Source organism: Mustela nivalis (assembly GCF_964662115.1).
Source record: "Mustela nivalis genome assembly, chromosome: 12".
Classification (NCBI taxonomy): domain Eukaryota; kingdom Metazoa; phylum Chordata; class Mammalia; order Carnivora; family Mustelidae; genus Mustela; species Mustela nivalis.
In genome coordinates, this window is record NC_139031.1 from 92,228,592 (window position 1) to 92,243,858 (window position 15,267).

The 15,267-nt window shown below is 54.7% G+C and overlaps 1 protein-coding gene across 2 annotated transcripts in view; it reads left to right on the forward strand.

Moving 5' to 3' along the window:
- Positions 1–12,582: 12,582 nt before the first annotated feature.
- ABCA13 (ATP binding cassette subfamily A member 13) overlaps positions 12,583–15,267 on the forward strand; it is a 321,989-nt gene continuing 319,304 nt past the window's right edge. For both annotated transcript variants that reach the window (XM_082692779.1, XM_082692780.1), the window contains exon 1: positions 12,583–13,451. In XM_082692779.1, the coding sequence (XP_082548905.1) occupies positions 13,302–13,451 (150 nt within the window). In that variant the 5' untranslated portion in view covers positions 12,583–13,301. The remainder of the gene's footprint in view (positions 13,452–15,267) is intronic.

Here is a 15,267-nt window from a genome sequence, read left to right on the forward strand (position 1 = left end):
GTGCCTGGCGCAGAGGCAGTCCCTGCTCTCACGTAACTCTGCCACCAGCAGGGGTGGGGGGTGGGGGGGACCAGAGGGTGTCCTACGATTCGCCTCAAATCCAACATGAACTACCTGGAGTCAGGTCAGAGCCCACGAGTTCAAGCATAAGGTCTTGACTTGACAACGTGGTCCTTATTTAGGATGCCAGCGGCAAGCCGGGGGGGGGGGGATTCTGGGATGTCCACACTTCACATCTGGGGCTTCCTACAACCCCTTTCAGGTTTGCTGATTTGTTAGAATGACTCACACAACTCGGGGAAAGACTACACCTCTGGATACCATCTTGTTAGAAAGGCTACAAGAGAACAGCCGGAAAGGCAGGTGCACGGGCTGAGCCGAACGGTCCCAGGTGGAGGAACTTCTGTACATGGGGCCAGTGTGAGCCTCCCTCCGGGCATGTTCACCGCACAGATGATATACTCCCTCGAATCTGGCTGTTCCGAGTTTTTTTAATCCAGTTTTCATCAGCTAGATGTGGCGGAATAGACTACTGGCCCTACGATTGAGTGTCTGCAGCTCCCCGGCCCTTCCCGGAGGTCAGTATCGGGGAGCTGAGTGTCCAGACCTCTAATCACGTGGTTGGTTCCCCTAAACAACAGGAATTTACTTCTGGAAGTTCTGGAGGGCAGACGTTCATGATCAGGACGCCTGCGGATCTGGTGCCGGTGAGGACCCTCTTCCTAGCTTAGAGCCCCCTGCCTTCCCCCGGGTCCTGGCGGGGGGGTGGGGGCCCTGGTCTGCCCATGGTACAAGGGCACTAACCCCGTCACGAGCCCCGCCCTCATGACCTCATCTACCCCTGATCGCCTTCCAGGGGCCCCACCTCCTAAACCATCCCATGGTGGGTGGGTTTCAATGTACAGATTTGGGAGGGACACAAACGTTCAGTCCCCAAAGGGGGTGAACAGCAGGAACCCGTGTTGTCGCTCAGCACTTTTGAGGGCTTCTGTGCAGAGCGGGCCTGAGATACAGACCAGATAAGAGGGCTAGAGTACCACATCGGTTCATAATGTTGCTATGGCGGGAATCTCCTTAAGACAGCGGCCTGTGAATTTTTGGCATGCATTTCTGAGAATAATTTTGAAAATCTGCATGCCCCTGGTGAAATTTTAAACTTATGTCAACTTTTATCACAAGTTTAACAGAGGCAAAGGATGAAATTTCAGGGATTCTTTTTTTTTTTTTTTTTTGGTACCTTTGCCTAATTTCTTTTTTTTACTATTATTTTTTATATTTCTGTTTAAAAAAATTTTATTGTGTTATCTTAGTCACCATACAATACATCATTAGTTTTTGATGTAGCATTCCTTTTTTTTTTTTTTTTTAAGTAATTTCTACACCCAATGTGGGGCTCGAACTCATGACTCCAAGATCAAGAGTTCCAACCTCCACCGACTGAGCTGGCCAGGAGCCCCTACTGTAACATTGCTTCATTTTTAAGTTTTTAAAAAAAGATTTATTTATTTATTTTAGAGAAAGAGAGAGTGAGTGTGCAAGCAGGGGGAGGGCCAGAGGGGCAGAGAGAGAGTCTCAAGCAGACTCCTAACGGAGCAGGGAGCCTCACGCAGGGCTCGATCCCACAACCCTGAGATCAGTACCTGAGCTGAAGCCAAGAGCCAGAGGCCCAACCAACTGAGCCAACCAGGAGGCCCTATTGTACCTTTGCTTTGAAGCCTCAGAGCTGAAGACACAGTCCAGTCAGTTTCAGGCACGTGTCACGTACTTTGAATGAAAAAACAGCCTTATTGCCTGTCAGTCACCATAGACTTCCTGTAGAAAAAAAGAAGACTCTTTCCAAATCTACTCACACTTCTACATGGGTAGAAATCTATTGGGAATTCGATTCCCATAACCGGTTGATGTCACTGGCACGGAATCCCTCCCTTCTGAAGACCTCCATGGGGCGGCGTGGGCAGACGGCCAGACAGGCCAGTGCGCGGGGCACCGAGGCTTGCCAGCCTTCGTCACCCTGAGAGAACGACATGGTCAGCTTCCCATTTCCCACTCAGACCCTCTTGACTTGGATGTCTCCGGATTGTCCCCAGGAGCTGTCATGCCTCCTCACGACGCCACCAGGTTTGGGTCTGGAAGCTTTTACACCAAAGGACCGGCCACCGTGTAACCCCGGGACTGCTGGGCGGCGTGCTTTCCCCTCCAGCTGAGTGACAAAAGTGTCATCGTCTTCCTGAGCCCCAGAGACACATGCCCCCGGGGGTGGATGATCAGGGCTCTGAGGGCGTGGGCCCCACATGATGTCGTCAGACCTGCTGCCCTCTCTCTTGTTCTTAGTGGATGGCTGTGGCTCCCATGGCCCCAGGGATGGCAGGGAAGGTGTGTGGTGCCGCCACAGACTTGTAGCTTCCAGTCTCATGCTGCAGGTCCACCATCCTAGCACAGGTCAGGGGCCGGGTATGACCCCCTGGTGCAGGTGGGAGAGCTCATGGGTGCGTCTGAGAGCACGGAGACACCTGCCTTCCCTGTTCTGCTGCTTTGCTACCTAATGGCTGTGTTGTCCCTCTTTCTTTCCTTCCCTCCCTCTTCTCCCCGCTCTTTCCCTCCCCCCTCCCCTCCCTCCCCTCCCCCTCCCTCCCCTCCCCCCTCCTTCCCTCCCCCTTTTCACCCCTCCCCTTCCTTTCCTCCCTCCTCCCTTCCTGCCTCCCTTCATTTTCCTACTGGACCATAACGTACCTCTGTGAAGTACATTTAAAAGTTACGAATGAATAAGCTGTGCGTGTAAAATGCCTCTGGAATGAGTCGCCTGTCTGAAGAGTGTCTAAAAATCCTTTAGCACGCAGTCTAGCACACGTTTGCAAAGCCGGAAGGGCTCCTCTCATTGTGTACTAGAAAGCAAAGCTGGAAGAATTCACGTTGCATCTAACGAGCAGACAGGTTACGACGTACTGCACAGCCAGAGCACGGAACGGGATATTTTCGCAGTCTGCTTGCTGAGCTGTGGAGACAACTGTCCCTGACTAAGCCACCTTTAGGGACCCAGTGTGAAGGTGGGAAAGTGCCCCTAGTTTCTCCTTTGACAACTGAGGAAATCAAGGAAAATCTTGCTTTAAGAGACAGTGAGCCTAATCTGTGCCTTCAGAGATGGGCTCCAGCCTTCCTTGTTTTAAGATCGGAAAGTCAGGGCACCTGGGGTGGGGTCGGGGGGCTCAGTCAGTTGAGCTTCCAACTCTTGGTTTTGGCTCAGGTCACGATCTCAGGGTCCTGGGGTCGAGTCCCGCATCAGGCTTCACGCTCAGCGCCCCGTCTGCTTGAAGATTATCTCTCTCTCCTCTCTCTCTGCCCCTCCCGGCTCTCTCTCTAAAAAGTCAAACAAAAATCTTAAAAAAAAATAATAAAACCTCTAAAAGAAAATCAGAAAACCACCCTGGAAACTCAGGTTGGGGGTTAATCTGCTGTTCCCCCAGGATAGCTCGTGGGGTTGACTCCACCAACCCTCCGTGACTACGAGTCAGTCCCTGCCTGTCCCTTGATGTCTGCTTCCATCCTTGGCCATGGGAGTGACCTGGGGTGTGGGGGTCCTGAGTTCCAAGGGCTTACCCGGAGTGACTGGGGTGAGCTGGGCAATGTCCAGGTCACGTTACTGTCTTCCCCTCTCTGGAGAGCAGGCGCAGAGCTGGGGCTCCCCTGACCTCTCGTGTACTGAGCCGCACATGGCCCCCCTCTCTGAGCGGCGGGACACACTGAAGTGACAGGGGCACCTGGGCAGTCTGGAGCTGGCTGGAGGGGAGGCTTCCCCCGGCTTTCGTGGAGGGGTACTAGCTGGCTCCCTGCTCCTCCATCGGGGATGGCCACATTGCACTGTCATTGTTCAGGTCCCCCCTCAAAGGGGCCCAACACCCCTTCATAATCAGTGTTCAACAGAGCTCGTGGGCTTTCCCAAGTGGCAGCACGCAATCCCTGGGGGACGCAAAGTGAATTCAGTTACTGCTACTCCCTAGATCACCCCCGTGGATGGCGTGCTCAGTGACCACCGTCTGTCTAAGACCTGTTTATTATTCTGCACCCAGGGAGGGCGTTGTCCTGGGGGAAGTCCAGTCCCCTGAGGACTTGGGTAAGTTCCCTTCCAGCAGCACCAGCAGCCTGACAGGTGAGCTCAGAGCAGATTAGGAAACAGTAAACAGCGGCTCTCCACGGGAGGTCCTCAACTACCAACAGTAGCCACACTTAAAAATGTGTTAAAAATGCAAATCCTCAATGGGGCCCCTGGGTGGTTTAGTGGGCTAAACCCTCTGCCTTAGGCTCCAGTCATGATCCCCACATCAGATCTCTGCTCAGCGGGAAGCCTGCTTCCTCCTGGCTCTCTCTGCCTAATTGTGATCTCTGTTTGTCAAATAAATAAATAAAATCTTTAAAAAAATGCAAATCCTCAGGCCTTGGACTTCCTGAATTAAAAAAGTCTGCGTGTGAGACCCACAGTCTACATCTAACAGCCCCATGGCCACTGGGACACTCACTCAAGGGTCAGAACAACGTGTCTCTGACGTCCCTAACCAAGGAAGATCCAGCTGGTTCCCTGCTCAGGAAGAGACCCTTGTCTCTCCCTGCAGATGCCACAGAACAGCCCTCCCTAAATATCTCCTCTGTGAGCCCGGAGTCACAGGAGACCCCTTCCCAATCCTGTCCCAGCCCCTGGGCTGCACAGACAGCCCTTTGCTTTTGAAGGCAGAGGACAGGTTCCTCTCTTCCAGTCCCAGTGGGCAGGATCGGGGCCACCCAAGCAATCAGACCACGGCCCTGCCAGCTGGTGGCTGTTCTGGTGTCTTTTGTTTGGCATACAGTGCCATGAAATTTAGAAGATAGATGCTTCCATGACTTTTTTTTTTTTTTTTTTTTTTTTTTTTTTTTTTTTTTTACCATTTTCTCTTTCTTTCTTTCTCTCATTTTTAGGATTTTATTTATTCATTTGAGACACAGAGAGAGCATGAGTAGGGGGGAAAGGCAGAGGGAGAAGGAGAACACCCCGCTGAGCAGGGAGCCCCATTCCGGGCTTGATCCCAGGACCTTGAGATCCTAACCTGAGCTGCAGCAGACGCTTCACCGGCTGAGTCCCCCAGGTGCCCCTGCTTTGTTTCAGCAGACTGCCAGCCTAGCTAGCTTCACTCTGTAGGTCCTGACCCATCTTCTGTGAGCTCTGCATCCAATGTTAATTCAACTTCCAGAGCCTTTGCTGGGCTATTCTGGTCCGCCTCATATCCGTGCCCCCAGGGACTAATCGGGGTACTGGGTAGTGTCTGCTTCATGGGTTAGTTCTTAAAGTCTCTGCTATGAGGGTTCTGTTCATTCCCTGCATGCACAGCCCAGCGGGACCCCGGATTTCTCACACAGAGCCAAAGGATCTTCTCTGGCCCCATCTGCTCTGGGATGTTGCCCACAGAGCAGTTCCCAGCTCACCGGTTCTTGGTGTGCCCTCCCCGCCCCCCCCCCCCCGCCCCGGCCCCACCAGGAAGAAGGAAGCTGGGCTGTGGTGTGTCCCGAGCAAGTACACACTTTTTGCAGCAGACAACCAAGCCTTGGGGGTGTTGCCACCCCCACTAACCTTCGGGAACCCCAAAGTGGGGTGTGGAGAGGGAGCCGAACATCTCTTTGCATGTTCTCTGGCTAGAGGCCCCCCTTTTTGGAGTTCTGCCGGTCTGTGTTTGCCCACACTTCCAGGATTTGGGCTTCCCTAAACTCTTAGTCAGGCAACATGGAAGGAAGCACCCTGAACCCCAGCAAAAAAGAAACTCACCACCATACGTTGTTGTTGGCGTGTGAGGTCTCTACCCATCCATCTGTTCTTATATACTTTTCAGAGTTCTCCAAAAGCTGGTGTTTTTAGTCTGTCCCAAGATTTTAGTTGCAATCAGTGGAAGAGAGGATGAACGTGCTTAATCCATCCTAATTAGAGCCAGAACCCTAAGTCCTGCCTGGAGGCTGAAGGCTTCCAGAGAACCGGTGAGGGTAGCAGAGACCACAGCCGGGCCCTGGGGCAGCGAACCCAAGGAGTAACCCAGCGGGGCCCACCCTGCTGAGAGCAGAGGCGGGTCCCTGCACTCTTGAAAGGAGCGTGGCAGCGAGGGACAGAGGGGCCCGGGCCAGAACGTGAGGACACAGCCCCCAAGGGGCAACAGAGGTCGTGGGGTGGGCACCAGAAGTCCCGTGGGGATGCATGCACCATGGCAGAGTGTGATAGAGTCGCAGGGGTGCTGAGGCCTGCGGGTAGTCCTCATCGGGAATGCGGTGGGGGAAGAGAGCGCTGCGGAGCCCGGGTCCGGGAGGTACCGAGGCTCGAGGCGGGGCCGGGATCGCCCAGAGAGCAGGTGCACCCGCACAGGCGGAGCGCAGCGAGCAGGTGCACCCGCACAGGCGGAGCGCAGGGAGCCGGCGCGGGGCACCCGGACGTCCAGGACCGGCGAGACGAGCGGGACGGGCTGGGGAGGACGGCTAGGGCGGCGCGAGGAGAGGAGAAGGAGCGCGGGGCCGCTAGGCAGGGCCTGGCTCCGTGTGGCCTTAGATCCGGAAGAGCGCGGGCTTGCGGGGGACTGTGGTTGGAGTGTGAGGACCCGGCCCGACCGCGGGGGGTCTGGCACCGAGGCGGGCGGAGCTGAGAGGCTGTGGGAAACCTTTGCAAGGGTCTGAACCCCCTCAAACAAAGTCCTGCGCCGTGGCTGAGGCCTTCGTGGTGGCGGCAGCTACGCTCGCTCGGCCAGTGCGCGCGTGTGCGCGCTCCCGGTACGACCCCTTCGCGGGCGGCGGGACCGGGAGGCGCGGGGGGCACCCGGGAGTCCGAACAGAGCCGGGGGGCGGGGAGGGGGAGCTGCGCGCGAGCTGCCCTCTGGCTGCCCCACCCTCCCGGGCCAGCGCCGAGCCTCAGCGCGCGCACTGGGAAATGACACCCGTCGCCAGCCCGTTACCGCCCTCACCCGGACACCTCGAGGACGGCGATCCTGAGTCCTCCGCTACCCTGGGGTTTGGATTTTGCTCCCGAGTTAGAGTTAGACTCTCTGGCCTCGGTGTAAACGGAACTTAGCTTTCCTGGTTTCACCCGGAGAAATGCAGCTGCTGGCAACGGGCAGGTGCCAGGGGCTGATGGAGGTGGGTACCCCCCCCCCCCCCGAGGACACCGAGAAGAGCTCTACTCACTGCCCCGAGAGTCCGCAGCAGGTCTGTGGATATTTCTTCTCAATATCTTCTCGATTTCGGAGTTCTGGTTAATTTTCTTAGCTCAGTGGGCACCAGATTACACTAGAAGGTGAAAACCATGTTTTCCTATGAACTTCTTTTGAACCAGCATCCTTCAGAGACAAGTTGGAAAGATGGTTTTCTATCACAACAAGAAGAGAAACTACTCCAGATTCATGAGAAATAATTGAAATTAGCAAGATAGCATTTTAGGACCAGAGAAAAGTAAATCACCGGCAAGTTGTTTTGTTTTCTTTTTTAAAGAGACAATTGGGTGACTGAAGTTCTTTAAACGATGGAACTTTTAATCTCCAATCGTCTGTAATTTTAATAAAACTTTTTAATGGAGACAAAGAGGCGATTTTGCCTGAATATCCGGAATAATTTACATTCTAACTCAACCTGCATTACCATAACCTTTCAAAGGGACCAGCAGAGTGTGTGTCTGATAATCTCCCACATTCAAGTTCAGGCATGTTTATTTGAGGCTGTGGTTGGCTCTTTGTGGGTGGACCACTGGCCCCCACTAGAGGAAACCACGCTGGAAAGGGTTCATTCAAGCAGCGCTGGCCTGGGCAAGAGGTGGGGCTGGTTTTCAGCCCTCGGAGTGCCTTGTTCTTCTTGCCCTGCTGTTTTGGATTCAGTCCCCTTCCCTGCTGTATGTGTGCCGCGTTCCCAATCCACCTCTCCAGGAAAGCAAACCTCAGTGCACAGGAGCACGGGGTGGGGTGAAGGTAGGACAAGGGTGGCAAAGAGCAGGCAGTGGGCAAGTCTAACACCCAGAAGGCCAAGCATCATTTCCAGAAGCCAGTAGGAGACACGTCACAACAAAGGGCCGGTAGCTACTGCGTTGGAGTCTGCAGTGGCCGTGTGTCCTGCGCACATCATTCTGCACAGGGCGTCTGAGAGGGGACCAGGCAGTTTCCTTGTCAGGATGCTGTTACACTGAGAGCTTTCTGGCAATTCTGTGGCTTCCTGTGTGTCCTACAGAGTCAAAGAATCTCCCCAATCCAGGTTATGGGCAAGCATGGGCCGTGAAGGGCTCGGCCAGCCTCACCAGCAGGTACACAGGTGAATTCAGCCCTCAGCCCCCAATTGCACCTGCCTTTGTAAACCCTCCATGGGAGCTTCCTGCTGTGGGCCGGACAGCTTAGCAACACACTCCTTCTGTGTCACAGTGGGGGAGGCTGGGAGTCCAAGATCAAGGTGTGGGCAGGTCAGGTTCTTCCCGGCTTGTACATGGCTGCCTTCTCGCTGTGTCCACACTCACTTTCCTCCGGGCACACATGGAAAGAGACCCTCCTAGGTGTCCCTGCCTCTCCTGAGGACATCAGTCCTATGGATTAGGGGCCCTCTGAGGACCGTATTTCAACCAATTCAGTCACAGGGCAGGGGGTGGGGGTTAGGGCTTCAACATGGGAATTTGGGGGGCACGATTCAGTCCAAGACTCCCTCTTTTCTTCCTCCACTTTCCTTATGATGTGGCTGGCTTTCTTTCTTTCTTTCTTTCTTATTTGAGAGAGGGAGGCAGAGAGGGAGAGAGCACAAGCGGGGGAATGGGCAGAGGGAGAGGGAGAAGCAGACTCCCCACTGAGCAGGGAGCCTGATACGGGGCTCGATCCCAGGACCCTGGGATCATGACCTGAGCTGAAATCAGACACTTAACTGACTGAGCTACCCGGGCGCCCCATTATGTAGGTTTCATGGGAAAGTTTCCATTTCCTAATTCCTGTTGGAGCAGTTTTTGTGTGTTATATAATGAGGTGACGGTGACTGTAGGTCATTCCAGAGGGGACTCAGGGTCCAAGTGCGAGTCAGGATGGTCCAGGGCGGGGGTGAGGGAGGGGGTCTCATCAGGTTTGGGTTTTCCTTGGCCCGAGTTAGGAGGAAAGCCGGAAAGAAGAGCTTGGGGGGAGACGTAAGACAGAGGTGGGCGGTCAAGGCCAGCTCCTGGGGTCAAGCAGGTGACATCCTTATACCTCCTCCCTCACCAGGCGTGGCTTCTCCCCCTTCTCTCTTTCTGTAAGGATGTCACCATTCCTTCCTTTCTGGCCTGGCGGCAGCAGGAAGCCACCATGATCCAGGCTGCTAGAGTGCCGCGGACAGGGATCATCGAAGGGACCTGTGGCCCCAGCAGGGGACGGGGAGACAGGAAGGGGAGGAGGGGGAGCATGCTTCCAGAGAGAATGCCGCACACCGACCACTTAACTAGCAGAAGTCCCAGCTCCATGGCTCGGCTCAGGGACATTTGGGTCCCGATCATGGAGCATCCATGGAATGGTCCTTGCTCAGGGGGCTTCATCACATGTGGGGATCCCAGGATCCAGGCTCCTTCCATCTTTTTGTCCCACTGTCCCCTAGGGCTCCGGCTGGAGAGTGGGGAGTTGCACCTGCTTTGGGGAACCTGGACTGGAACAGAGAAACGCCTAGCACCCCACTGAGGAAGTGCCACGGGGTGCCCACCTCTCAGCGGTGCTCTGTCTGTCCCTGCCTCACGGGGCCCCAGAAGCCTGACTGTCTCACTCACCCCGCTACAGCCCACTCTGTCTCCCTTTCATCCCCCAAGCAGCCCTCTTTTATTGTTCAAAAGGGCTCCTGGGGGTCCTAGGGAAGGGGAAGGGGTCAGGAGGGGACAGAGGTGGTGACAGGCAGAGCTGTGCTAGTTCACAGCCTCAGGCTTCGGGGGTGAGAGCTGACACCTGCTCGGAGCTCAGCGCCAGGCAGCACTGCAGAAGGGCGGGCGCGGGTGTCCACAACACGGAGAACAAAGGCAAAAGAAAAAAAAAATTAAACTTCCTTGTAACTTAGAGCCCATTGACAAATTTTCAGGACAGGCAGAGTGACCTTCCTCCAGAAGCTCAGCTGCCTCGATGTTAATACTCTGCTAGAGGCAAAAGGCAGCCTTTGCCTGACCTCAGCCCAATCTCCAAGATCCTGTAAAAATCCCTTTGGAAACTTCCTTTATCTCTACGAAACATGTTAACAATCCTCCCCCACCAAGCATATGGCCCCCGATATACATCTGAAGGTTCTGATGACTTAGGGTTTACTGGACTGTAGTAAATGACTTTGTCCTAGCCACAGGTAGCCCCTCCAGGTCCTGGAAATCTTGCTTCCAAATCCCTTAGAGACTTACACTCATTCCAAACCCCTCCCAAGTTGAAAGTATAGAATCGGTCACCCCTCCTGTTCCCCAGGGAGCTCTTTCTGCCCACAGGTCCTGTCCCGTGCTTGAATAAAAACATCTTTCTTGGATTGAAGATGCCTCCAGAATTCTTTCTTGACCCTTTGCTCCCGAGCCCAGCACTTCACATCGTAAGGAGCAGGGCAACTTACACTCGAGGCTTGTTCTGGGCTCCCCAAGATGAGATCTCCACCCCACCCCCAAACCTTAAAGTTTCTAAAGCAGCCTTGATGGGGTTCAGTCATGTGTATCCTATGGATGGTCTCAACACCCTGTCCCTCTCCCAGGGCCGTGTCCTTGGGACAACCTCTGAGAGCAGGGGAGGCATATGGGATACATATTCCCAAATAGGGAGGGAGTCAGGAGTCTCCCATGGCCGGGGTCCCTCTGATCCGTCAGCTGGCGGTCACGTCCTCCAGATGGCCTCCTCCAGTCAGTGGTGCTCAGGTCGTAACCCCTCTGAGCACCTGGAGTGCCAGTCCCTGTGTGTGGGGTTGAGGGGGCGCCTTCGATGCTGTGGTGAGAGCAGGAATGGGCCGGGGCCCAGAGTCCATGGAGTGGACCATGTCCGCCTCCCCCAGCAGGTACGCTCAGCAGCGGCCGCTGGGGAGGAGACCTTGGCTTTGACTCCTCCGAGGAGGGCTCGAGCAGCCACTTCCTGAAGTCACGCTGTGACAGTTTACAAAGCGGGGGGCACACATGAAGAAGGATTGTGGTCAGGAGCCAGGCTCATGGTGCAGACCCGTCCGGGGTACCCCGTGTTTAGGGGAGCCTGGCTCGCGGCTGGGAAGAGATGGGTGGTGAAATGCACTTTAGAAAATCATGTATTGAGGAGAAAGTCACCTAACTCAGAATCTGCCCTTTGGAGCGAACAATCAGTACATTCCCATTGTTGTGCAACCCTCCCTTCTCCCTCGTTCCCAAAACACTGTCTTCACCCCGCAGGCAAACTCGCAGGGCGCCTGCCTGGCGTGCGACTCCTGATCTCGGGGTCACGAGTTCCAGCCCCACGTTGGGTGCAGAGATGACTAAAAGTAATTATCTTTGAAGGGGCCCACACCTACTTACAGTTCTTCCTCGGGTCTCTCCCTCCTCAGGCCCTGGCACCTGCCGTCTGCTTTCTGCGCATGGATTTATCTATCCTGGACGTTTCCATCCCTGGGTAGCACCTAGTGCCGGTGGTTTCCAACGTTTGGCTGTTGTGAATAGTGTTGTGCACGTGCTCTCGTTTGAGTCCCTGCTTTCAACGATTTGGGGTACATACCTAGAGTAGAGATGCTCAAGTGTCCTTTTTGAGGGGCAGCTGAGGGCTCAGTCAGTTAAGTATCTGACTCTTAGTTTCAGCTCAGGTGTGATCTCAGGGTCATGGGATCGAGCCCCACGTCAGGCGCGTCTCTCAGCACAGAGTCTGCTTGGGATCCTCACTCCTTCCCCCCAGCCCCCGCACCCCACTCCACGCACACACGCGCTCTCTCCCTCTAAAATGAAATGAAATGAAACAAAATGAAACATATTTCTGGTATCATGGGAAACTGTTATGTGTTGCAGCCCATCCTCATGGGAACAATGGTGCTGGGAAGACTATGGTCACGGCATATTCCCCCACCAGAGCAGGGCACAGAGTCGTGCAGGTCTGTGGAAAAAAAAAAAAAAAAAAAGAAAAGAAAGAAAAGGCTGTTGCAAACATAAAATGGAAAACAAAAACAAAAACAAAAACCATAGCTGGGGCTTTTCATTGTCCTGGAGTTTTAAAAACAAGTGGCGACGGTCCTGGTGCTGTGAAGTGTGTTGTCTGCAGAGGGAGCCTGGGTATCCACCCGTGGGGAACAGGACGTGGCTGGAGGGGTGAGAGCCAAGGGCGGCGTGGTGCGCGGGCTTCCTGCGCTGGGCCCCACGCAGCCAGTCCGGCCCTCCCTCTGGTGCTGCGAAATACAGAATGCAATTTTTAAACTGTGTTCTTTTAAAAAATAAGGTGATGGGGTCGTTGAGTCAATCCCTTTGCTGAAGCCTGTGCCCCTGTTTCCTGTTGCCAAAGCCACTGATGGAGCGTTTTTGGCTTGTGGAAATTGCTTTATGGCATGGAAGACCACAGGGTTCTGGTTGCCTGACATCCCTCTGACCACAGCTGGGGGAAACAGGAACCCGGGAGCCTCGGCCTCTGGTCGGGTGGAGCAAGCCCTTCCCAGCTCACTCCTGCAGGCTGGCTGAGGAGGTGGCGTGTGCAAGACTCAGCCGGGGGAGGGACCCTCAGGCCTGCTGAGTCCTGCCCGCTCTGGGAAGGTGCCAGAGAGCCCCCTCCGCCGGGATCAGGGGCAGACGGGAGAGTGGCTGACCGCTCCTGTCTCAGCCAGTCATCTGAGGTTTGCTCGCAGGCCCCCAGCAAAGGCTGATGGGATCCTCCTTGTGGAGCCTCCTCCTGGAAGCACGGACCCTGGGGGGACAGGGGTGCGAGTGTGCACGCGCTGGGCTGTCCTTGACCTGAGCCACCCTGCCCTGTTGCCGGGGACACCCACAGGGCTTCCATCTCTTTTCCCTCTGATTGGTTCCCTGCCGGGGGCCTCCGAAATGGAAAAGGCTCTGGTTGACGGCTCCTGTGATAGCTGAAAAGTCACGGGAGGAGAGGAAGATTCCAGGCAATTCACATCGGGACCGAGGGGTCGGCGTGACGGTGGGCGCCGGGGTTTCCCGCCCCTCGCCCCCAGCGGTGTGCGCTCTTGGAAATGCGCGCACGACGGAAATGGCCCCTGGGGCTGCCCCCAGTAACCCAACCCTCCCAACAGCGACGGGCAGCCCGTGAAAAGGCAAGATTTCTCAACAGAACAAGAGGGACATTCGATGCCCGCCGCGCTCAGCCACCAGTAATCTGTCTTGCATCACTCACTTTTGTTGGGATTGACTAATGCGCGCCCGGCCTTCTCCCGGATCTGAAGATATAAGCCCGCACTTCTCTGGCTTCCTGACCCAGCGCAGGAGGGCGGGCATGGGGCCGGTGAGGCGCCAGTTCGTAGCCCTGCTCTGGAAGAACTGGCTCTGCAGACTCAGGCACCCGGTGAGTGCAGCTTGCCTGCCTGGGGTCCGGGAGGTGAGGAATAGGGGTGGGGGCAGGATCGGAGGAGATGAGGGGGTGCTGGTCTGGCCTGTCTGCCCCACCCTGCGGGGATCTGGGGGGAGGCTGGGTCATCCAGGGCTCAAGTAGCCAAACTGTCACAACCAGGCTGCCACCTTATCAGAAAGGGGCTAGATGAGAAAAACTCTTAAAAAAAAAAATGAATGTGGATTTTGAACCACAGCCCGTGTTTTCTGAGCCTCTGCAGATCCCTCCAGTGGAAGGTATAATTCCTAATAGTAGGTTACAGGTCCCCACGCTGCAGCCCCAGGACAGGAGGCTGTGGTGGCTGTCTCCAGAGCTAGCGCGAGCCGTCCCCTCCTGTTAATTCTCAGCTTTTTGGAGCTGTATCCAAAGGACAGGGAGGCGCTCCAGAGTGGATGGGAATGGCTCAGACCAGCCTTGTGCTAACTGTTACATAACCACCTGTAAGTTCACATTTTAAGATGCAGAAATCGCCTGCCTATCTGGCCAGCGACCTCTCCTTTACTTCTCACTCCGCCAGATTGAAACGGACGCGTGTCCCCGTCACTCCAGCAGGGACAGGTCCTTCTCAAACTCTAAGGTCCACACAGCTTATGGGGTTGCCCCGCTGACCCACTCTGCTGTTGGAAGATGTTCAGTAACCGACCCTGGGTTTCATTCTGCTGACTTCTCATTATCTAGAACGTTCTTGCCCCCAAATAAGGCGAATATCAGGAAAGGTGTTTTCTTTCTTCAGCGTTCGCACGACTTGGGTGGGGAATTTGCACAAAAGTTTGAGGATCAGGAACCAACAAGCAAGCGTTCTGTCCTTTATTGCTGCTCCTGGCTTGGGGTCTGTGTAGGTGTTTTTCAGTTAATGAATCTGTTCTACAGACATAGGTTTTGAGGGCTGAGCCTCTCGTTTCTACTATAGAACGTGTTGGATGAAATTAACTGGCCAGGTACTACAATTTCTGCTTTCTGTGTATTAGCCCGAGGGGGTGGGTATGGGTGCAGAGGGACCATCTACCTCGCTTTGGGGGTTAAACACAGTCTTGGTTTGATGCTGCCGAGATGAGTGTGCGCATCAGATAGAAACACTCAACGCGTTAATTATCCAACCATGCGTCCATCCTCTCCTTTGCCATGTTTCTCTCTGTAGTATTTTTCCCCTTACGACATAGCACCGGCTCACTTACTTGTTACCCTGCTATGGAGACCTCCTCGTATCTCAGATCCCCGGGAGTGGGGTGTTTCATTCTGATGTGTTTGCCAGGGTAGTCCCTAGTGCCCAGACGGTGCCTGGAGCACAACAGGTGTTTAGTAGATATTGGCTGAGAGAGGGAAGAAGAAAGTGGTGTGGGACTTCCGGCATCTCTGCTGGGTGCTCGGTACTTGGTGAAGCAGATGAAGGTGTGCCCTGCCTAGAGCTCGGGACCCAGGAAAGCAGTGGGGAAAATTACCTATTTGATGAGCTCCTGGGGATAGATCCCACAGATGTCCCTGCGCAAATGGGAAATGACACTTGCACAAAGTTGTTCACCATGGCGTTGCCATGACGGGCAAGGTCACAGGGTCTGGAGACGATGTTCCCGTAGTGAATAAGGAGCGGGCCCTGTGTGCAGGACAAACACACCGGAAGGAACCATGATCAGGGAAATGCAGATCAGAACCTCGGGTGGCTTTGACACTTTCTGTAAAAACTTGAATTTTTTTTTTATACACATGAATTTATAGAGGCGCTTTTACATTTCATCTTCATTTCGTTATGTTTTATTATTGTAGTCTTTTATTT